The sequence below is a fragment of the Megalops cyprinoides genome, chromosome 16, assembly GCF_013368585.1.
Source record: "Megalops cyprinoides isolate fMegCyp1 chromosome 16, fMegCyp1.pri, whole genome shotgun sequence".
NCBI lineage: Eukaryota > Metazoa > Chordata > Actinopteri > Elopiformes > Megalopidae > Megalops > Megalops cyprinoides.
Window position 1 is genome coordinate 27,734,227 of NC_050598.1, and position 24,824 is coordinate 27,759,050.

The 24,824-nt window shown below is 45.2% G+C and overlaps 1 protein-coding gene across 1 annotated transcript; it reads left to right on the forward strand.

The window, feature by feature from the left end:
* Nucleotides 1–24,017, forward strand: LOC118791247 (amyloid-beta A4 precursor protein-binding family B member 3-like). Its single transcript, XM_036548546.1, has 13 exons — nt 1–470; nt 10,395–10,582; nt 11,133–11,206; nt 13,555–13,612; nt 13,856–14,002; nt 14,795–14,922; nt 15,897–15,902; nt 19,734–19,848; nt 20,537–20,624; nt 20,927–21,010; nt 22,666–22,781; nt 23,224–23,403; nt 23,786–24,017. Exons 1-13 carry the CDS (start codon nt 422–424, stop codon nt 24,008–24,010), a joined length of 1,458 nt encoding a protein of 485 aa, XP_036404439.1. The 5' UTR covers nt 1–421; the 3' UTR covers nt 24,011–24,017.
* Nucleotides 24,018–24,824: the final 807 nt, after the last annotated feature.

Genomic DNA, 24,824 nt, shown 5'->3' on the forward strand with positions numbered 1-24,824 from the left:
GTTATTAAAACACAAGCTACTGGAGAGAAGGAGAGACGAGAGGACAAGGGAAACAGCACTCGTCTCACGAGCAAAACACAGCGTCTCTGTAGGAGAGAGCAAGAGGGAGAAAAAGAAGGAAAGAGAGGGGGAGAGAAACAGAGAGGGAGGCAGAGATATGGACTTGTTTTAATTGCTGTCAGTAGAGCTGTGCTGGAGCTTGCAGTGAGAGGGTAGGAAGGAGAGAGAGAGACACACACAGACAGTGAAAGGGAGGGAGAGATTGAGCGTAGCGTAGTTTTAATCCCCTTGGCATGCGAGTGCAGCCCTGGCTGTGTGCTGTGTACCGTAGTGAGTGTGGGGCAGAGTTGTGGTGGCAGCATCGGGGCTGGGAACTGGGATGTACTGCAGCTAACCTGGACCAGACGGAACACCTCTCGGCATGCTGGGAAAGGACTACATGCTAGCCATCATCATAGTCAACTATGACGGTGAGTGACGCCAGGGCACAGTTACTGCCGGTCCAGTGTGCCTCAACTCTCTCTTTCCTCTCTCTTCTCTCGTGACTCCCTCTTCTGGTTATTTCATTTATTTAGAGTGCACGGTCACAAGATTCTTCTCCTCAGCCCTGAATTGAACTTGTCCGTGTGTGTGTGTGTGTGTGTGTCTGTGCGTGTGAGTCACTAGTCTTGGAGTTTAGGTGACTGCAGATACAGGATCACCTTCAGGAGCTGACATCGACGCTCAGGAACTTACGCATGCTCTCTGCACGTTCACACACACGTAACCTGTGCTGTGAAGATGTTACAGTGTGAAAATGAGTGTGTGCGTCCTCCTCTGATGTCTTTTGAACTGAAATTTTAAACTAGCTCTGGATTATGTTAAAGGGAACGCTATGGACTTTTTTTTTTAAAGAGCTGGAAGATGAGAATGTAACTGTTGAGCCAGGACACGGTGATCTTTCCTTCTGCAGTTGCTTCCATCTGTGAAATTCAGCCACAACACATAGAGCTTGTTTCCTCATCGGTGCTGCTCTAGGCACCTTTTGGGCAACAGTGCCACGGGCTGTTGAAGTTTATCATTTAGGCCGCTCAGATGTGGCACCTGGCAGTCATTCTGCACACATCACTTGGTGGGGGGGGTAATTAAGGTGTGCTTTCGTCAGTTTGTCATTGTTGCTTCAGTAACTGTTGCTCATTTGGTGCTGCAGGGGAAAGTCAAAACTCATGGTATAGATTTTCACCAGATACAGCATTGTTGCATTGTTAGTGATGTCAGACATTCTAAAGAGGAAGAACAGAGGTAGGAAGGTGATGATGGACCTGAATTAGCTCCTGAATGGTTTAGGAAAACAATATATGAGGAGGAATGAAATATTGTATGCTGTGGATGGACTCCACCAGTTGTTTCATTTACATATCGTCCTTTACAGAATCTGGTCTCAGATCTGCTCCATACACTGTGAAAAGGGAAAGAATGTTTTTTTTTTTTTTAAATCATCAGTGGTTTACTATTAACATCAATAAATCACTGAAATCAAATCTCAGTGAAATTAATTAGTTGGCTGTACCAAACATACACCAAGTCAACGGTCCTTAGAAAATTCATTTAGAAATAATTATTATAACTAACCAGTTTCCCTGCGTACTGACAACACAATGTGTCAGGTGGAGTAAGTGAAATATGAAACCTACTCTGTATGACATAATAATGTCCTTATATATTGTTTCAAGTGTTTCCCTACGTTTGAAACAATGATGTAATTATTTGTCTTTGGTTGTAGGATTTCTCATTTTCACCAAATAAGGTGTTTCTCACACCAGGAGGAATCTTAATGAACAAGTGAGTGAGAACACATTGATCACTCACTATTATTTTACAGACCTACAACCACCAATCCCTGCCCATATGAGCAATGGGAAATCAGTATGAGGGCTTTGAACATTCTGCAGCCCTGTGTTAATGGCTTCTTATTTGGTCAAGTCCCTTTTCTGTAAAACACTTTTTTATTATCTCTGTCTGCTGTCTATTGATTTGAGGGGGCAAACATGACGTAGGCGGAGACAAGGGGCTCTGATATAATGCCTCCACCTCCATCCCGAACGTCACGGCTCTCAAAATAACCCCCCTCCCACAAGGCAGGCTGAGAGATGTGGATACACAGATACCACAAGGGGAGCTCCACTGACAGGGAGGAGGTGGGGTGTCACTGCCGGGTTACTGTGGGGGTGGAGGGTGTCTCATTGGAGGTGGGAATTCACTGCATCTGTCATAAGGGGGGGGGGGGGGGTCAAAGGGGACGTGCTACTTGTTTTACCCTTGAGTGATTCACTGACTCGCACAGATATAAACAGCAACACAAATGTGTGGTGGAATGGCATAGAAGGTGGGTGGGATTGAAAGTAAGTGACAGGAGATGAGAAAAAGAGCAAGCTTGCCCGTGATTCTCAAGGTGGTGCTACGGCCTTATGATGGTCAGGTGTGCACTTCAGCCACAGGAAGTGAGGTGACTAAGAAAGGGGGGGGGGGGGGGGGGGTGACAAGTTTCCCCCTTGGGGACAGTGGGGTGGGTTGGACCTGCCTTTCAGCAGATTGATCCCAGCTTGTGGAAGACAGCACAGCCTTCAGGACCCATGATTGATGCTTTGATCCACTTTTGCCCATAATCCGCTGGCAGGATGGAGCTCTGACCTTGTATTAAACACACACAGCGGCCCTCTGGGATTATGCTGCAACAGATGTGGTCAGATTCATGAACAGATAAAACCCCCCCCCCCCCCCCCCCCTCACCCCCCCCCCCCCCCCCCCCCCAGCTCTCCTGCTCTACTCCTTTCATTTTATTTCTGTCTTTCTCTTTCTTTTCCTTTCAGAACCCAAGTCTACCTCTCTCTCTCCCTCCCATATTGATTCAGAAATGCCAGGAGGTTTACCTCCACACTCCTCAGGGCCTGAGAGTGGATTTTTTACACCACAGACCAGTGAATGATGATAATTATACTTTCAAAGTGATGGATGTGTCAAACTGTAAAACTGATCTTGGTACCTATTTGGAGGAAGTGTGTCCTAGATTTTCTGAAAAACAAACAAAAGACGAATATATAGATCCATAAATGTAAAGATTTTTCAATCACTTTAAAACTAGCTGTAGTGGTCAATAATGAGGACTGAAAGAAAATTCCTCTCTCTGTCTCTGATCCCCCTCTCTCTCGGTTCGTGGGTTCCTTCTCTCTGTTCAGTGTTATCCTCCTGCCTTCCTCATCTCCTCATCAAAAGGAGCAGCAGGACAGAGGTCAGAGGTCAGAGGGCAGTGCCAGAGGCTCTGCAGACAGGAATCCGTCTGCTCATTTAACTCAGTGAGCACCACAGAAGTCGCTTGTTTGGCGTAGGCGGTCGCTGAATGCCGGCTTGCCCTCTGGGACTTCAGCAGTAATAAACACTCTTAATGACTGCTCAGTGCTTTGGATTTTCAGTCAGGTACGACTGAATGGTGGTCTCCGTCGCTGTCTTGATCAGCAGCAGTGCACCGCATTCCATGGACTCTACAGCGGCTCCGCCTCTCCCAGCGTGCCCTCCCCTCCACAGTGTGAGGTCTTTCTGCTGATGGTCAGCACTGCCGGGCTACAGACCTCATCCGCCTGACTGTCCAGGGTGTCCGATTCTCGCCGTCACCCCCGTCCGCCGTTCTGACAGAGACCGTCAGGGAACTCTCAGCTCTTTCTCACATGTTGCACTTTGCTTGCATGTGCTGATGTGGGAATTCTGCTGACTGGGGCACGATTCCGGGACACCTATGACAGCATGTGCCGTGCGGCGGTGTGGGTGCCTCACAGCTGATCCGGGATCAGTGAAGGAGGCTCTCAGGCTGGTTCCCCATTCATTATTGAGTAGCAATAAGGGAGAGTGGAGGACGGTTTTGGCCAGGTCCTGTTGGAGGACACAGGTCCTGAGATTAATGGACATAGCTGGTTCACTGAGTAGAGGCAGGAATGGAATTTGGAATGAGAAGTTTTGTGCCTGTTCTGCCTGAGAGGGGTGTGTGCGTGTGTGTGTGCATGTGTGTGTGTGTGTGTGTGTGTGTGTGTGTGTGTGTGTGTATGGTGTTTATCTGAGTCTGAGGCATTGCTTTGTCTTTGTTTGAGATAAGCTGCGGAACATATGTATTTATAACAATGGAAAATCAGAGGAATAGCTCAGAGCTGTGTTCCCCAGACCTGCTCCTACATTTCTAAAGAAGAACTAGCAGCTGATACTCATGTCAAATTCAGATAAGCATTCAGATAACAGCTCAATCAAAGCTAATTAGCTGAGAGCTTAGCTGGAACACAGTTGATCCCAGAGAATAGATTTGAGGAGAACAGTGTGAGGTGTTGTAGGCTGGTCAGAAGGAAGTACCAGAGAGAGGAAGGGATGGACAGTTTTTTTTTGAATTTGAAGACAGTGGATTGTGTAGAATCCCCCACCCACCGCCTGCGGAAAGCCACGCTGTCTGTTGTGAGTGCCTTCGGTTTAGTCTGAGTCGTTTTGAGAGTGCCTTAATTATCTGCAACATCAATCTCTCTGGCCATGCAGCAGCAGACACCGCCTGGCAGGATCTCTGGGCAGAGATCCACCTTTGAAGTGGGGACCATGATCCTACGGAGAGCGTAGCACCAGGGGTAGAGACAGAATGCTAATGAGAAGAAGCTGATTCCTGTACAGGAGGAGCTGTGATGCATACCACACTGTTACACGCAGCTACCCGCGGCTCGAAAACAAGTGATGCTAAATGTCTGTAAAAGGGGAAATAGGTAGCTGAATCTAATTGTGTGTTGTATGAGTGTATAAAAACAAACAAACAAACCAAAAGTGCCACGATGCAGATCACCCAATCCAGGACAATCATGATGAACTCATCAACTCATTGCTAAGTTTTTCTTCTCCTCTTCCAGTCAGCACTTCACCTTTTTACAATTAATTAACTGGAAGGGAGGCTGCCTCTGGCTGCATGGTGACATCAGCACCAACTGCCAAATCAAAGAAACAACACAAAGAAACTGTGTGGATGTGAGGGGTTGTGACTGAATCCTAACAAAACATGCATGCATGTACACACACACTCAAGCGAACACCATGCATTCTTGCACATGCACCATGCATTCTTGCATGCATATGAATACACACACACACACACACACACACACACACACACACACACATACGCACATTGTTATGCAGTAGGGCAGTTCTGTGCGAAACTGTTCTTCATATACCCGAGCAGATGACGTAAATGACATTATGACATCAGCAGAGATGGCATGAATAATAAACGAAATGTAAATTACACTGTTACACTGGAGAAAAATTGAGGCTCATTTCTATAAGGAGCATAGAGAGGTATGGGTAGTAAATCACAGTAAAGCATCTACTCACGGCCTTTGACGGACCCTGTGGAAGACCCCTGCGGTGACGGCCTGAGGCAGCTGGGAAACCACCCTTGCTGTGTTTAGCTGCCTGTGTTTCAGGAGAAACTCCAGTCCGGCACCTATTTTCATTTAACCTTTATTTGACCTGATAGCTTCTGTTAAGAGCCAATTTTCTTTTACAGTGACAACGTGGCGGAGGGAATTTTTGAGGAGGAAATTATTTAGTCAATTAACCTGAGACATTATTAGATGACCACATTGGAAAAAGGCTGATTGGGGATTTAGACAGGACGCTGGGGAACTCCCTACTCTTTAGGATAACTGCCATGGGATCTTTAATGACCATGGAGACTCAGAACCTTAGTTTAACATCTCATCTGAGACAGATGTATCACCCACAATCTTAGTTTGTAGCTTAGTTCACTACCTACAAAGCCATCCACTGAGGTGCTTCACTTAAAGCTTATGCAAGAATTGGCAGCATTATTGGCCTTGATTGATTTACAACCTGGTTAACTCCCCCCCCCCAACCCCCCCCCCCCCCCCCTCTGTATTTTAGCAGAGCACAACAGACTAAGGAAAACACTCGTGTGTATTGTCCTTTCAGACTTTTCATATTATTTTAATGTTTTAAAAGGTTTTTAGGGTGCACTGTGCACTCCAGTGCAGAACTGTGAGTGCTTTGCTATTCAGCATTCACTTATATATCAATATCAGGGTAAAGAGACACCCATCCTGTGAGGGAGGGGCTTTCAACTGCATGGAAAGACTACCTCTCCCCAAACTGAAAATTATTTGGCTTTAGAAAGAAATGTTCAGTCTGCTGTTTTTTTTTGCCCTAGGGAGGGGCATCGCCCTGTGGCCCATCTGAGAGGGGCATGCGAGACTGATTTGAGTCAACAAATTAGCCACAAGCGGTGAGAGGGGGGCATCTTTCATACAACACAATGAACCTCACCTTCCACTACGGACAACTTTAGGGCCAGAAAGATGGCAGACACCGGAGCGCTAAGGAGACTGGAGTCGGCAAGAACGCAGGAGAGGCGATTACAGCGAATGCGATTAGGAGTGTTATGGTTTATCTTCGGATTCAAAAGCGGCCTAATACCGGGATCACTGAATGCAGCACAGGTGTGTGGTTATACAACGTTGCAGAGCCCATTTTCCACCGAGCTTTCTCCCAGCTAAACCCCTCTGCACACTTATTTTAAAGCACAAAAACTTTGGTCATACTATATGAATGTGAAAGGTACACTCTTTTAGGCATGTTATTCATTCATTTATATCATACCTTATTTTTTCTCAATGCTTAAAGAAATTGCTTCATAAAAGTGCAAGTCTTGTAACAGAATAGGAGAAAAATACTTTACTGAATAAAATGGGACCCAAATAAGTGCATCTTTTCTTATAGAAAAACATCAATCATTCATAACAGTTACTAATTAATTCACTATTGATTTTGTAATGAGAATACATGGTTAATTGTATAAATTGTGTCAAAGATGCAATATATAGGTACACCTGAATAAATTACCTGAATAACTTGGAGCTGAAAAGGATTCCAGCAGCCTTGCTGTCACCTGGTAGTGTTCGAAAGCACATTCCCAGTGTGGGCCAGTGTTCGAAGGATGTTGGAACGTTTCGTCTCTTTTACTAATCTCGTACCCCAGGGATTATCCCATGCCTCCCGAGGAACTAAACTCATAATTACAGTCTTAATTAGAGAGGAAAAAAATGACACCCTTCGTGTCTGAAAATGGATATCCTTTTGAAGGTTATATATATATATATATATATATATATATAAACTTTAAAAAACAGTCAGAGAATATTTCTCTCACAATATTAATACTTGCTATTTCTTTTTTAAGGAAAACCGTAGCAAATATTTGAATGGCGGTTTGAATGACAAATCCATTCATAAAAATGGCTGTCTCCATGACTGGTCCAGGGTTATTTGGCTGAAAATAGAGTTTGCTGGTGCCTGATTTGTCCTCAGTAGCTGGGTGGAAATCCTTATCCTGGTGCTGGTTGACCTTTCATGCCAAACTGAAGACAAGATGGATGCACACGCAGTGTTAACCTGGTGCTTACTACGGGGTTCACTTATATAAAACCTGACAGAGTGAAACACTCTTGCTCATTCAAATTTACATCCAGTTAGAAAAGACACGTTCACAATGTTTTGGCAAGCCATGCCCTCATCAAAGAAATAGATTACACCTGCTTTGCTGAAATGTTGGTCTCTTCTCTAAATGGATGTACTCTGGAGCAAGAAAGAGTGAATGAATTTTCTCATTTTTCTATATTAAGACCCTGCATGTAAATCATCCGATATCCCTCACGGTAGATCCAAGATCAGTCCCCCTGTATTCCTTTTGGTGGGATAACTCCATCTGGGCACTGTATATCTCTCTGCCTTCTCTCTGTGGGCAGTGGAATCCTACAGACACAAATGCATTTTCATTCAAGGCAGCGGCACAAAGCATCACTCCTTGGTGTGGCGCTGCATATTGAACCAGGCCAAGCTTCGGGGGTGACATTCATTCAGTCTGAGTAAATCTGCTGAACAGGCCTGTCACCCTACACCACTGATACCTCTGGTTCTCCGGGGCCTGTGTGACTCGCACGAGATCTGGGAGGCAGGGGGCAACTGGATCCCACGGACATGGGCACAGCTGTTGTTCAGGGACCCTGACTCAGTTCTGCTGGTCGCTTGGAATTTTTCTTTCGTTGATACATTACATTACATTACGTTACGTGTATTTAGCAGACACTCTTATCCAGAGCGACTTCCAGCACAATAGAACAAGTGTATCCGTTCAAGTTAATTGAACAACAGTGTCAGACCAGGCTAGCAACACTCCCAGACCAGTGAGGATGAGCATAGCCCTATTCAAGCCCTACCACAAGTGAACTTGCGCAATCTGATACAGGACAAGAACTCCTTGTCTTGGCTTTGCAGTGTGTGTTTAGTATTTGGACATGCTTATCCAGGCTTACATTATCACATACGTTAGATTTTTACATTTGTACACATCATATATTCACAACTCCAGTTGTAGCTAGATTGTGCAATTTAGGTTAAGTTCCCCACTCACAACAACAGTGCCCTACCTAGGGTCTGCCCTCTGCAAACACAGGTCACGGGCATGATAGTGCATTCTGCACCCTCACTTTGACAGTGTGTTTGGGTTGTGAAAGCTCTGTGTTCTGCTGTTGTTATGGTGGCTACCAGGACCACAGCAGGAGACTGTGTCTCCGAGACACAGGGTCCATGTCTGTGTGTTGCTGGCCGTCACCGTCCAAGACTGTTCTTTGTTTTGCTTTGGGGGTGTCCCTTTGCCTGCGTCTTCTGCTGTGACTACTTCACACATGTGGAACCTGCAGGTTCCGCAATCAGGAGAATGTCCGATGCATTCTCAGCCGCGAGGAATGCAGGAGGAATGAAGCGATTCAAAGGAAAGCGCCAACGCCTGTGCAGTGTGAAACATCTGAATGCAGGCAGTGTAAAGACATTCGCAGGCACCTCACTGCAGACTGCGCCCACCGTTAAAGAGTGCTTATCTCCCTCCGTCTGCAAGTCATTGTTGTGCTACAATACCATGAAGTAGATTATCCTTATCCGTGACAAAACATGAAACGCATTGTGAGACACTGCTGATACACATCAATGCCACTGACTTATTACCCCAAATATTAATACTGCTGAGAGCGATGCTCCAGTCACCCTTACAGTGCTGTTAGGAGTAGTTTGGAGGAGATATGGCAATAAAAGCACGTTTATGAGTTTGTTCAAAAGTATGTGTTTATGAATAGCTATTTACACGGGTCATTAAGGAATTCATCATCATCAAGTTTTTTTCTGAATGCAGTGAGTGCTTCTTGTGCTCCAGCGGCAGTAAGTGGTTGAAGTGAGAAATCTCCGCTGTGTGCAGTGGTGAGTGGTGAGAGGAGAAATAGCCTCATTAACAGCTTTTCCACAGAAAGGGGGGTTTATCTGGAGCACACCGTGACCCCATACAGTGGTATGCTGCATGTCTCTGGCTTTACGACACCTATACACTATAATACAGTTTGTCCATGTTCCGGCACAGGGTTTTGGAGGTTTTGTGGGTTTTTTTTTTAATAATTCTGCTATCTCACTGAATTTGTCTCCCTCTCTGTTTTACTTTTCTCCGTGTTTGTCACGTTCACACAAACAGTTCTCCACTGTCTGTGCACAAGCAATTTCATGTCACTACTGACCCACTTTTCTTGGTCTGTCCCCCCCCCCCCTGTCTCCATCCCTCCCAAAAAAAAAAAACAATTTTCTCAGAGAGTCATAGAATTATTGGAATTGTTGTCCACTCTCAATGGTGGTGTCAGATGAATAGCTTTTGCTCTGGTGGTGTTAAAGCTCGACAGCTCTTCAGCACCTGGCGTGGCCTTTAATCATTCAAGGTCCACCTCCTCGGACGGCTCCCCTCTTCGGCTGCGTGTTTATAATCAGGCCTCAGCTGCTAGCTGTCAGACTCTGGGTCAGAGTGATTCACTCCACGGCACATCTGTTTATTATGTTTATGTGTTTATTTTTGCCTGGCAAGAGCTAGAAGTAAGTCACTTTTATTAGTGCCTCAAGTCAACTGGAAAATAATGTTTCTTGAGGCAGGGCGGAGGCGGTTGTATTTGTTTTGCTGGTGAGCTGCAATGAATTGTCTGCCTTTCCGGTGCTCAGGAATAACACTGAATATCTTTCTCATGCCTTACGTCACAATCAGCTCCAGATCGCATCATCTGTCCGTGAACTTGTGTCTTTCATTTGAGTTGCCATGGCAATCTCACTTAAATCTCTTTAAGGCTGGCATTATATTGAGGTAGGTTTTTATTACTGGGGTCGATGCACATGTAGATGTCATCATAGTTCCAGCTCACAAACCGCAGTTCATCATGTTCTGAATCATGCCAGACTTCTGCACACCTGGAGAGGGCCCGAAAAATGACCTTGGCAGATGTTCTGTTCACGTTCTGCAGATAATATCTGGAATGACCAGAACCTGGAGCCGGACTCGGACCTGCCGCCAGGCTGGCGTACCATCCGGGACAGCACGGGCACGTACTACTGGCACATTCCCACGGGAACCACGCAGTGGCAACACCCCTCATACAACCTGGAGGACAACCAGAGCGCCATAGATGGCATAACTGCTAATGACCTCAAGGTGGGGTCAGACAGGGATCATCAGGGGACCAGGAGGGGTGCAGGGGGGAGGGGGGTTGTGCAACCCGGCAGTGTAGCATAGTGGTTAAGGAGCAGGACTCGTAACCGAAAGGTTGCCGGTTCGATCCCCGCTGGGACACTGCTGCTGTACCCTTGGGCAAGGTACTTAACCCGCAACTACCTCAGTAAATGTCCGGCTGTATAAGTGGGTAACATTGTAAAGAGCTGTAACCTATGTAAGTCGCTTTGGATAAAAGCGTCTGCCAAATGAATAAATGTAAATGTTGCAAGTTTGAATACAATTGTAGTGCCCTGCCATTGTACCCTTGAGTAAGGTACTTAATCTGAATTACATCAGTAAACATACAGCCGTATAAATAATTTACAATGGCAGCTGTGTGAGCCCCCCCGGAATGAGGGCATCTGGTAAACAAAGTGCTGCTACTACTAATCTTTGTTTTTGCTGCTGGCTTTGTGTGGGTGACTGATGTCACCGGTGTCTGGTCGGGTGGATGTGATGTCACCGCTCCCCTTTCTCTCTTCTCTTTCAGAGCCTCAGCATTGATGGCAGGCGCGGTTCAAGGGGGAGACAGATTGGGAGCCCTCTGTCCTCTATAAATGACAGGTGCAACCTCCACCCGACACAGGCCAACGTCCCCAGCGCCCCTCAGAGTCTAAAACCCTCAAATCCACATAGTACGCCTCACACTGTTTTGATGGTTTTAATATCTACACGGAGATACAGACACACACAAAAAACACACACGAAGATAAAGATGCACTCACAGACACACACACACACACACATATGCACTTTAGCTATAAACACACACACACACACACACACACACACATATGCACTTTAGCTGTAAACACACACACACACACACACACACACACACACACACACACACACATACCGCACAGTGACACCCACATTCATCCCTTAACTATAAAAATGCACATACAACATGCACACCTTAGCTATCTTCCTTCTCTGCCTGCACAGTATGTGTTTTCCTGTTCTCTTGTCAAAGATAAAAATAGGAGCCTCATCTGTGTAACATCAAAAGCGCGTTCAGCCCCTGAGATTGTGTATGTGCGCGTGTGTGTGTGTGTATGTGTGTGTGTGTGTGTGTGTGTGCGTTAGGGTGTTCAGTCTCACAGCCCTCCGCGCTCACGCCGGCAGCGAGGCAGACGTCTGCCTCATGCGCTCTGCCCGAGTTCGCCGGCAGACTGACGGGAACCGCGGCACGAGACCGCAGCCACACGTGGGCCGCACACACACACAAACACACGCACACACACACACACACACACACACACACACACACACACATACACCCAGAGCACCGAGCACACAGGCGCTGTTGGATCTGAGGCATCACATGGAAGCACTAAAATCTTGGACTTGTCAAGGGGAAGGGAAGGGATTTTGGGATTTTTTCATCCCCCGAGGTTCTGTCTTTGACAATCGCCACGTCATGCCTTTGTTTTGCTGCCCTTGACGGCCACTCCAGCCTACCGCACACAGCTCCCCGAGTCTCTTGAGAGATTACCCATCAGGCCTTGCTTTAGATTTGTCACTGGCAGTGGGCCAGGTCCTGTACTAGGAGTTTAATAAATTCTGCAATAGATACATCCTCCAAGCCGCCTCCTGGAGGCAGGAAAACATGGAGATGAACTGGAGTGATCTGTGCCAGTATCAAACCACCTGCTAAACGATCATCTCATGGCCGCTCCTCACAAACAATGTTTTTTTTCTGAACCTGTGACATGTCTGTTACTAAAGAGGAAATTAAATGCGTGCCATAAGACAGCAAGTAACAGACAGCTATGCGCAAGAGATTGGAAATGATCGATTGTTTCTTCACAAGGTAAGATGAATTCTTCTTGCCTCAGCCTCCATCCTTCCAAGCTCTTCTGAGGTTTTTCAGATTTCGGAGAATTATGTGTGGTTGACTGGTACCATTGAGGAGGTAATGGGAGAGAAAATGCAATTACCTCGTCTTCCTCTCGGCAGAGGCTGATAGGAGAGGAGACTGACATGGAGAGTAGTTTTATCACCAATAAACAGGCACTATGGTGCCGTCGCCGTGGATATGAATATTAAAGTGTGTGCGAGAGGTCATAAATAATTTCCCTTTGCTGTGGCACTTACAGATGACAGATTTGACAGAACAAAGTAAGCGCTGCCGATTATGTGAATGTACTTACTTTCTATTGTCCTTTAAATTGAATAGAAAAATGATTACAATAGGTTTTTTGTTTGTGGAGTGTTCAGGGGTTCTTGTTGTGGTTGACATATTTCTCCTATAAATCCAGGTGGTGATAACACAGGAACATAAACAAAGGAAAATTATTTTCCCACCACTCATATCCCAATAATAAGGGAATGTCTGTGAGTATGGATGTGAATAAGGAGTATTCTTGACCTGAGACTCCAGCACTTGGTTGAGATGAACTCTACAAGAGCTGGAACACTTAAATATTGCATGAAATAAGGCTACTGTAGAACAGAATCTCTAAGCAGGGGTCTGAAGTCTGAAGGATGCTCTGAAAAATCTTTTGGATGTCTGAGCAAAGGTTTGTCCTGGTGGAGAGCGCTTAGGGCCCAGGGGATGAAGAACATACCATTTGTGCCATTATCTTGGGTGCGACTTGTTGCCTCACTGAATCACACGTTCTCCTGCTTGACAGATGTTTCCTTATCTGCAGTGATCACGGAGCCACACCAGGGGGAAGGGCTTTGTAAAAACATACAACACCCCCCCCCCCCCCCCCCCCCCCCCCCCCCCCCCACCGAAAAAAAAAAACACACTGCACATCTGCCAGATGGCTATGAGACTTGGGTGTTATGGGAGGGCATTAGGCAATTAGACAATCAGACAAATCTTGTTAGCCATGGACCCACTTCACTGGCCAATGAATCAATCACTTTGTTTTCTGACCGGCTCCTGCTCTCTCTCGTAGGGGAACCCTGCCCTGGCAGGAAGATTACTTCTGCTCCAACACAGACCCTGACTCCAAGGTATACATATTTCAGCTTCTATCTCCCCAAAACCATCACTTCACATGCTTTGGAGCTCTGGGGGACAGCTTGAACACAGCACTGCTGTAGAACTATCAGCTCTGCTACTCAGAGAATTGTACTGTACTGTATTGTATTGAGACCACATGCAATTGATCTCAGTTTGAGACTCTTCTATTCTCTTTCTCCTTCTCCCTCCTCTCCCTTTCACCTGTTTGTCCCTGTGACCCCCTCCTCTGTCAGTGTTTTGCCGTGCGTTCTCTGGGCTGGGTGGAGATCCCAGAGGAGGACCTGGTTCCTGGGAAGAGCAGCATTGCCGTCAACAACTGCATCCAACAGCTGTCTCACAGCAAGTGTGAAGGGCGCGATGCTGTGGGGGCCTGGGGTGAGGTGAGTCACGGGCTGGGTGGGGATCTGGGAGTGGGGGCTAAGGTGGGCCTCAGGGGGTGCCGATTTGATGATGAGCAGGGGTTATGATAGTGGTTAGTGGAGGCCTGGGAGAAGGTTAGCAAGGATTTAGACGGTGGTGAGTGAAGTGATGGGTAGTGACGAGCAGGGAACTAATGGTGTAAGTGGATATGTAGATTTATTGAGACCCGCACCTCCCACTTTGAATGGGAGGGTACAGAGCAGTATTTAAAGCATATACCACACCTGGTCCACACCTACACATTTACAGGCTGTCTGTAAATGACAAAGCGACATCCTCAGACTGGGGAACAGAGGCATCAACTCAAGACAGAAAATCAACTGAGCAAGCACTCCTGAATGGTAACCTACCAGGTCACTCTGATCTATGCAGTCAAATCTTTGTGTTCCAGTTTAGCCTTTAACTGGAATTTACACTACAATCAATTGAATGAATAATGGCCCAGTGTCTGTTTCCCGCTCCATCTCTTCTGGCTTTGAATTAAAAACGTAAGTGTGAGGCAAAATGTCGTCTCATACGAGGTTATGTCTCATAATGTCTCAATTAAGAAAGGTTCCGTGTAAAAACAGCCATTGTGGGAATTCTGTAATCACTGCCTGCCTGGTGCAGATCTCTGTTCCTGGCTGTAATCTGATGAGGCTGAGACATCGTGGCGCACGCTCCCATAGGACCATGGGAGACCGAGAGGCGCCCGGAGGGGTCCGACATGTTGGCGTTTCCTCACTGAGAGCTTTTCCCTCTGTCTCCCGCAGGGTCAGGACATGGTGATGGTGCTGAAGAAGGACACCCTCAGCCTGGTGGACCCTGTAGACCACAGCCTGATCCACTGCCAGCCCATTGCTAATATCCGTGTGTGGGGCGTAGGCTGCAATAATGGCAGGTGGGCTTGGGGGGGGGGGGTTGGTAAGGGTGCAGATTGGGGTGGAGAGGGAGAAGTGGGGCTGAGAAGGAGCTTGGGGTGGAACTGAACTAGACTGGAGTAAACGTCCACAGTGACGTCAACACTTACCAACAATCTCACAGCTGCAGTAGACCCTATTGTGATTTGACATGCAAGATCAAACAATATTTGTGACAAATACACGATCCAGATCACTTCACAACTGAGAAAATCTGAGGCTGTCCATTTAAGGGGATGTGAACCATCAAAAACAAAAAAATCCCACTTAATTTCACTGAAATGGACTTTGTCTTTAATTGTTCATCGATGTGTGGTATCTCAATAGCGCAGTAGCCGAAAGGAGATTGCAATGTGCAGCACTTGCATAGTGTGCAAGGGGCAGGCGCTTATTTTCGGCTCGCAGGAGCTTAGCTGCACTAGGATTTTGTGTGTGAGTGGGGAGCCATGTTGCCTTGAGTAAGGTTAGTACTTTGGGTCAGCTGAGGTTGTGGTCTGAAATTCATGGTGCCTACATGCTGAACTGGATCTGATGGCAGCTATTTTTAGCAGTGCTCTTGAGCACTTCTGGGAGAAAACTGACCTGACCCGGGTTTTGAATGCGTTTTCGCTGCATACTCATCCACTGAGAACACAGGGAAATTATGCAGATATAAAATGCTGATAAACAGCCCCTGAGCACTCTGGCTCAAGAAGATGCTCATCTATTTAGGGTCAGATCTGGATGTTGCCTTAAATCCCCTAGGTTTTAGATAGGAATCTAATTTAACAGTTGCATTGGAATTAGGTTTGGACAGTTGCTTCACTTGAAATTGCAACCAATTTGCATCAAGAAAAATGACAACAGTAACAACCTGGTAAAGATATATCAGCAGAGGCAATGTGGGCCTGATTTGAGAATAGTTTTAACATTTTATTTTCTGTTTTTGTTTTTATTGCCACCCTTGAAAAAACAGAGACAGGTAACTTTTTTTTCTCTTTCTTGTCTGACTAGTTTTCCCTGACATGCCATTTGTAGTGAACGCTTGCATGGTTATAACCTCTTTCAGCATTATCCAAAATGCTATAATGCTTATACATTGCCATATTCGGGGGTTTAGCTGTTTTCTGCTCATGTTCCATCTACGGTACCATATGGAATCACGGCATGTTATTAAGTCTCATGAACAACACAATACCTTTGACCTGTGTTGTAAAAGTACATCAAACATACCGGTATATTTATATATGCCTATGGTATGAGGACAACAGAATATGAATGCATTCCCATATATGTCTTGTGCATGAATTAATGGATGACACACTCCATGCTTTCAGCTGTAAACAGGATTAGGATGACCCAGCTATGGAAGAGGAATTTAATGCTGCAGTTTTGTAGACTACATTGGCCTGTAGAAGATTGCCCTACCACATGTGAAAATTTGTCACAATGTTAACAATTTAACAATGTTGAATACTTTGGATTGAGAATGTAGTCCTCAGTGTTCCATACCTTTGGAAAGTGTTACATTTGTCAGTGATATGTAGTTTGGGTATGGCACAATGTGACAAAGGTCTGGAGAGATTTAACAGAGACCGCAGTGGTGTCAATTAATTTAACAGCTTCTGTAGAACTGATGGACACGTTTTATAGTGGAACATCTCTCCTCTGGGATGAATGTCCTGAGAAATGTTTTTGGGTTGACTCCAAAGGTTTGAAATCAATGCTTTTGGCCCTGTGTCCCGGTGCACTGTGTCACTAGGGTTTAAATCACAATGTCATGCTTCAGAATATATCCTGCATTTACATACCTGCTCTTTACATCACAATACCCTGCAGGTACCAAGAAAAGGGAGAGCAGTTCATGCAGAATGGAGTGTCTCCTTTATAAACAATAATAAAGGCCTAGAAATCTCCGCACCTGCCTCCGATCACACCCCTCATTGAATTGCAAATGAAGGTCTCTTCCTTTTGTCAGAATGATGCATTGCTCAGATCAGAAGACTGATCTCACGTCAGACCATGTGTGCAACTGTGGATATAGAGACAGAAAACGAGATGTTTTTTTTTTTCTTTCTGAGTTCTTTCTGTTGTTGGTGCCAAGGGGAAACTCATTTAACATTCCCTTTGACTGTGGTGCATTCCCTCAATAATTGAAAAGCTGGGGGAACTTGGATTTTTTTTTCTTTCCACCATCAGCACATGTAAATCAACCTCAGTTGTGCTCTATATACATAGCGTTGCTCCAGTTCTTTGAAAATTGCAGAAGTAAGTTCACACCTCAGCTCTAAGGAGGGGTGAAATCCAAACTTTGGCTCACAGGCTAATCTCACATTACTCAGCCAATGTTGACATGGTCACTATAATTTATTAGAAGGTTTTAATAGGAAATGAAAGGGACAGTCAGAACTGGGTGCTGTCCGTGTTTAGCATGTGGAACAAGGAAGGCCTATGAAGTCATAAAGGTTCTGTACAGTATGGTTACTTCAATTTAGTATTTAATTATGCTACTTAATATATGCATTACCTGTTTTTAAATATGTGTTTCTACTGGATACTCAGTGAATTAATTCAGGTTCAGTGGCTTGTACGAGTGCCTTTATCCCACCTGGGAAGTGGCTCTGCAACCTTTTGTGGTTGCAAATCCACTTCTCCAACCGTTACTCCACAGTGATGCCCAGTGCTTTTTTTCCCCCCACACGGTTGCCTCTAAAGAGTCCTGCCTTGGTCCCAGGTCGGCCGTAGAACTTGGCGCCGGAACGCCGCATTCGCCCTCTCCATTTATCCCCTCAGCCCCCAGAGGGAACAATGCCGTATGGATCGGGGCTATATATAGCGAACAGACACCAAAGCCTCCGCGCTTCAGCCATCCGAGGGACGCGGCGGACCGAGGTCAGCGCAGAAATGAAAGGCGGCTTGTTTACGTTGCCCCCCCCCCCCCCGCCTCCAAAAATAGACGGACGGAAGATAGGAGGATGGTGGAGGGGGAGATGAATAGACGGAGCTCGGTCGGAGGGCAGACTTTGATGCGCGTCTGCTCTCGGAGCCTCGGGGTTCCTGTCCACTGCTATCCCTTTCCCAGAATCACAAGGCTGACCTGGAATGAACCTGGAACAATTCAATAACCTAGAAGCTTTCTTTTTCTCCTTCTTTTTTTTTTTTTTTTCTTTTGGTCGAGCCCACTTTGACATTGCAGAGTATGCAGCAGTCAGCATATGGCATTCGTAAAATTACAGATCAATTAAAGATAGAACAGAGAACATGATAACTCGCATCCCTCATATTATTCAGATAGCTTTTCTCTTACGAAACATGAATCAAACTTAATGGTTTTTTACAGGTCACCTTAAAATATACTGTTTGGTCAAGCCCATTCTTACATTGCAAGAGCACACAGCAACCATACGGCATTCATAATATTACAAATGTATTAAAGACAACAGAGAATGCGATAACTCACATCGTTCGTATTATTTAGCTAGCTTTCTTCTTATGAAACATGAGTACAACCTAACGACTCTTTATGGGACACCCTAAAATATCACAGACATCACACAACCCTGTGGTTATCCCACTGTGCTTTACTGGGCGTCACAATGAGAGGTCACTCAAGGTCACCGGAAAAATAAGAAAAATCATTCAGTTTCTTGCTCTCAGGGCCCATGACATCGATATCAGGAAGTACACCTTGTTTGTTATTGATCGTTGGGTGTCAGACTCCTCCCTCCTCAGTCCTTTTCTTTAATATCTTTTATCCATTGGGACCATAATGTTCTTTATTGTGCAGATCAAGGAAACTACTGTGAAAGAAGCAACTGATAAGCAATCAGTTGCTTATACTTGAAACACCCAATTCATCTCCATGAATCTCCTGTAAGTCATGTCAGTTCAGTAACACAATCTTACCCGTGGGCAGTTCAGCTACAGGCCACAAGCTGTGAGCTCCCACAGCTTTCATGTTTCCTAAAATAAAAGTGACAACATTTCAAGCAAGGACTGTGTTAGGAACTACAGTCTAGTTGCACTGGCAAAGGAAGGGAGAGAACCGAGAAGGTGGGCTTGTAAGGACATTAAAATACAGCATAAAGCGACAATGGAATATATTATTTAATGTGTTTTACAATATATCACTCTGTGCAGTGCAACTAAACAAATGATTATCGCTTTCATGTGTTACTTTACGAACACATGAATGAATTATGAATGTAAACAGCATCATTAAAATACACTCTGTGATAATGACTACAGTACATCATGGAGAAGAGAGAAATAAGCCCTAAACAGTGAATACACACAAGCAGATGACTCCCATTAAGACACATAGGAGTCTTCTCTATTGTCTTTTCCGTGCAACAAAAACAACAATCTCCCAAGCAGAAAGGGTGACCTCTTCCAGAGTCAGCATGTTTGATGTGGGACCCTTTGGTTTATTTGAAAAAATAATAATTCTTATAATGTCAAATTAAAACATATTATTTGACCTTCAGCAACACACGTACAGTTACCTAACGAAAAACACAATCCAAAATATAGTAAAAATAAAGCATATAGTCCCAGCTGGTGGCTGCTTGTGAGTGCGTTTAAAGGGTGGAGGATTGCATATATCTTGCTTCAGTGCTCCTGAGATGAGCCTTATGACCAACTAGTGGTTCCAAAAAATAAAGGTTAAAAAATAATGAAACATACCAAAGTATCACTTGTATTATTTATTTATAGTATATTCACCTTTTTCCCCCTCACATGTTGGACAATTATGAGTGTATCATTTCTGTCTGTGCTTGACTGGATTGCTCTGGTTCCTTGTGCCCTGCAGAGACTTTGCTTTTGTGGCCAGCGACAAAGACACCTGCATGCTGAAGTGTCACGTGTTTCGCTGCGATGTTCCGGCGAAAGCCATCGCCTCTGTTCTGCACGAGATGTGCTCCAAGGTGAGCGCCAGGTCTGCTGACCCCTATGGGGAGCAGGGTGCTCCATCCAGGTGACAGGATCCCGCTGGCCACAGTCAAAACACCGTCACAGCGAGTCACGTTTCAGCGCATTTAGATGTCATCAACCAAAATAGAACCTTTGGCTGAAACGATACCCCAAGTTCTCCTAAATAAGCTGTTTTTTTTTAAATTGACAAAACAAATGCACTGTATTATTATACCTTCATCAGGACAGCAGAGTCCTTTGCAACCTTCAGTTGCTTCTTTCAGCCTCACCTGTCCAGAGTGCGCTAGATTCATGCCTTTTGGACCTGCTCCAGTCTTCTAGTTAATTTAAAACCTGAGACATGTAGCCAACAAGTAGTTACAGCCACCATTTATGCTGGAATTACATTTTGGCAGTTGTGTTTCATCTTCACAATGAGATGGCTCTGTTTTTTCTTTTAGGTAGTTGCATGCTATGGGTTATATAATACTTTTAAAAAGCAAGTCTGCACCAAGAAACTAAAGCTCTGTAAGACATTCTGTAAAAGGGTGTCAGCCCAATAAATTAATAATAAATATTACAGAACAAATTATTTTTCTGTGAGAAGACCATAAACAATGGTATCATGCTGTGATGATAGTCTCAGCACGTTGGCCCCTGCGTGATGAAGACGAATATGAATGTGTCTGTGTGCTGTTTCAGATCATGGCAGAGAGGGCCTCCATGAACCCGTCCATGTCACGATCGCTGACTGTGGAAGGCATATCACCTGAAGACTTACCACGTCAAGGTAACGTCACAGATGGCAGGTGGATCACCTGACAGTGGGATGGGCTTCATGCGATCCTGGAAATACAACATGCCCCTTCACTCTACTGATGTTGACAATGACATAAACTGCATTTGGTATTTTAATTATGAGCAGCTTTTTTTTATATTTGACAGGTCATCATTATCACTTACAATAATGTGGAATAATAAGGTGTGAACTGAATTACCACAGACTTTGAGAGGGCTCTCATGTGCTCATGCTGTGATTAGCTCCCCCTTGTGGACGGAATGCTGACATGCTCTGCTTGGCTGTCTCTGCAGTGGACTTCCTGGATGCGGTGAGGCAGAGGGTGCAGAAGTTCCAGGTGCGGTACATTGGAAACCTGCCTGTCCCTCGGGCAATGGGTGAGCATTGAGTTTTGGCTGAAGCTGTTCACTGTGAAAACATCTCGTGTGGCCTAGGGCCAAGAGGCATATAGCCATAACAACCTTCAGTCGACTCCTGAATGATGGCTGAAGCCAGGTGGGGCTTGACTTGGTTAGTGCTTGGATGGAAGAATTCCTGGGAAAACCAGGCTGATGTCAAAGGTGTTGTTGAGGCAATATTGCATGTGCATCAAGTAGGGAATCAGTGCCCCGCTACATAGAGGGCCATACTGCACTGTGGATGCACTGTGTTTAGTACTAAACAGAGGTCCTGATTCACTTTGGTCTTTTAAGATCCCATGCCTTATCTTTGCCCTTGATGCAAAGATCCTATTGTATGGCATTCCCTGGTGCCCTGGAGTAATGTATTCTGAGTGTTATGGTGCATAATATTGCTCTCTGCATCTCCCAGGTGGGTGCTTTACACAATTGGATCACATAGTTAGACCTCCCCCTCCTTCACTGTGAAATTTCTGGGATCCATGAAATGAACCATGTAGCAATCTGTTATTACTTAATATTATTGGTGACTGGATGTGTCGTTGCTACAGATGATATACATATAATATCAAAGACCATCAATGTCTAAACCCTGTGGCATACTGGTAAGGATCAAGGCTGTTAACTGAAAGGTTGCTTGTTCAATTCCCTGCTGGAGCACTGCTGTCATGCCCTTGGTCAAGGTACTTGCCTCAGTAAATATCCAGCTGTTTAAATGGATAAAACCGTAACCTACAGAAGTCACTCTGAATAAGACCATCTGCTAAATGACAATAATGTAATCTTGTAGTTTGACCACATGGGCCATTGTGTTAGGATAATGACCTTCCCCACCTGTAAACAGTAAACTCTTAGGCCTTTGATGCTAGTGGGTGGACTGATTGAATATAACGGCCCAAGGCCTGAGTTCCACACTCTGGCAGCTGATGTACAGCAACCGTGGCTCTGTCCCCAACCAAACCCACAGAGGTCTGGGTAATTCTCTGTCGCTGTGTCATTGTCACCTCCCCAGGCGCGCCCTAGCCACAGAAAAGAGCGCATTCATTACCCAAACAAAACGGGCGCATCCATCACGGCGCCTGGGAGTTCAGCACAGCGCGGACGCCTCCTGTCCCCACAGGGTCCCCTAGGCAGAACTTCGTTTAGGTGTCAGGGCGTCCACACGATTACCGCCATTTCACAAAGCATGCCCTCTGCGACTGTGAACCACTGGCACAATCATCACCATGAATATCAATGACTCATTTAAAAGACACCGTGAGAAAAGAACCCCCGAGGAAAGGCGTCTGGTTGGACAGGGCATGCATTTCAAAGTACTCTGTACAGTCTTTTAAGGGCCAGTCACTCAGTGTGTGCATGGTACATTGTACCAAAATTTTCCTTGAAGTTCCTTCTGAAATTCTTTGTCCAGAAGACTTACAATAGAACAATTTTACTATTAATCATAACTGTAAGATAAATGACCGACAATTGTTTCCTTTATCTAAAGAAAATGGAATATTCTGTAGCCCTGGAGAAACAGAGCACTCAGTATAAGACTAGGAGAGTCTCAGGGTGGAAAGGAACATTTTAGTTATGTTTGCCTATGGCATTACAGGTGTGTTAGCGTGCTCACCTGTCATTGACCCTCACAGGTATGGAGGTGCTGAACAGGGCAATCGAGAACATCATGGACACAATGGAAAGGGACGAATGGGAGCCTATCACCATCCACGTGTCAGACACTGTGCTGTCCCTGTGGAAAGGACAGGTTAGTACTATCTCTGTGTAAGACACTGTGCTGTCCTTATGGAGGTGACAGGTTAAAACCATCCCTGTGACAGACATTATGGTGTTACAGTTTTGAAAGCCCTTGCTTTAAAAGTCATACTGAGTCACAACTTTTCTCTAAGGCTGTAGGCATAAAGTTCTAGCTAAGTACAGAACGCAGTTAAATGTTCAATGGAAATTAAATTAGAACTTGCACATAGAAGGCAAAGAAGAATATAGGGATACTGTTGATCCTGCTTTTAGAATCAGACAGTATTGTATAGTATGGAGAACAGGGATGGCAATGGGAAAGAAAAAAAAAAACAAGGACTTTAGCGTTACCATTTTTAAACCTTTAAAACAGCTTCTTCCTTACCTCTTTCTTTCTCTTTTCTGTCTTTCTCTATCCCTCTGTACTCTCTGTCTCTCCATTTCACACCCAGGATGGAGAGGACCCTTTCTGGGAGTGTCAGGTGCGCTACCTGACTTTCCTGGGCGTCGGCCATGACACACACACGTTTGCTGTGATTGTGGACGTGGGAAGGCAGCGGTTCGAGTGCCATGTGTTCTGGTGTGAGCCAGATGCTGGGACCATCTCAGAGGCGGTACAGGCTGCATGCATGGTACGCAGCAAGTTTACAGTTTGTTGCACAGCACCATATTTACCTGACACCTTGGATTTAAAAAAAAACTGCCTCATGAGTATACGGTAACTTATGAGAACAGAAATGTTTTACACGGTAGACATCACTTTAGCATGTGGCACTTAGTAGTAGATAGGTGAATCATGAGATGGATCGATATGTGGGCTCACATTAATGTACATGTGCATTGAATCTACTTGCAAGCGTTTTCCTTTTTACCATTGTCACTTTCTGTCCTGTCTCACTGTATTTACAAGACTGTGTCATTAAGGTCTCTGTGGGAATGGAGCGCAAGCCAATAAAATGCACACTTTATATGCCACCTGTAATAGAGCTCTCGTTCCATTTTTGCCCCCTTCAGGTGCAGTACCAGAAGTGCTTAGTGGCCCAAACACCGCCACTTAAGACAAAGATGCTGCGGGCTGGCTCCAAGGTCAAACGGACTGCCTCCATGGACATCTCCTCCCTCCGCCCACGTCAGCGCGGAAACTCACCTCCCAAGTTTGGGACATCCACCGTCAAGAAGGGCATGATGGCACTCTTCGACACCTTCCGCAGCAAACAGACCGCGGTATCCATGCCCTAGAAATAAATGGGAGAGACAGGGGTGAGAATGGACTTTGAGTGTGTGTAGGGTGGGGTGGGGTTGGGTGAGGCTGAGCAAGAAGAGAGACATAAAACCAGCGTTTGAAGTTTGAGAAGTTGCGTTTCTGATGTGTGTGTGGGGGGGGGTGACTGTTATCACAGACAGAAAACCTTCTGGAACGGCCGTCATTCTGAGTAATGCTGTATTTACGGTGTCATATTCCCCTGTACTTACAGAGTATTTGTAGTGATGTACATATCTGAACGAGGTTTGTCCGAGGTACAGTTTTTACTTGAGAACCGAGGTGCTGTACTGTCACATTCCATACCTCTTTTGTCATGACTCAGAGCCAGTAAACAAAGAATCTTTTAATATCAAACTAATGCAGAACACACAGGGAAACTGACAGAGTGAAAAGAGGACGTTGACTGAGGTGTTTGCTTGTGAAACAGAAAATGTACAGAACATACGCGAAGGAAACCACCTTAAAAAGATACTTGAGGGGAATGAATAAAATAACAGCAACAAACTGACTACCCCACTAATGAAATTTGCAGTTAGTACATTTTATTTATTCTCTGGGTGTTTATAATATATTATTAATACATTTTGCGCTCTACCACTTGTTAGTCACTAGCTCTAAATGTTGGGGTACGCCCTTTAGCTCTTCGGTCAGATAATTTGAAAGAGGACTGGGTTCCAGGCTTTTTTTTGCACAGAGCAGTAGCTATCAAATAGACATAAAAGAAAGGAGTGCTACACCTACTCTGTTTTCCCAGATCCATTAAGTTTCAATTAGATAGCTGAATGGTAT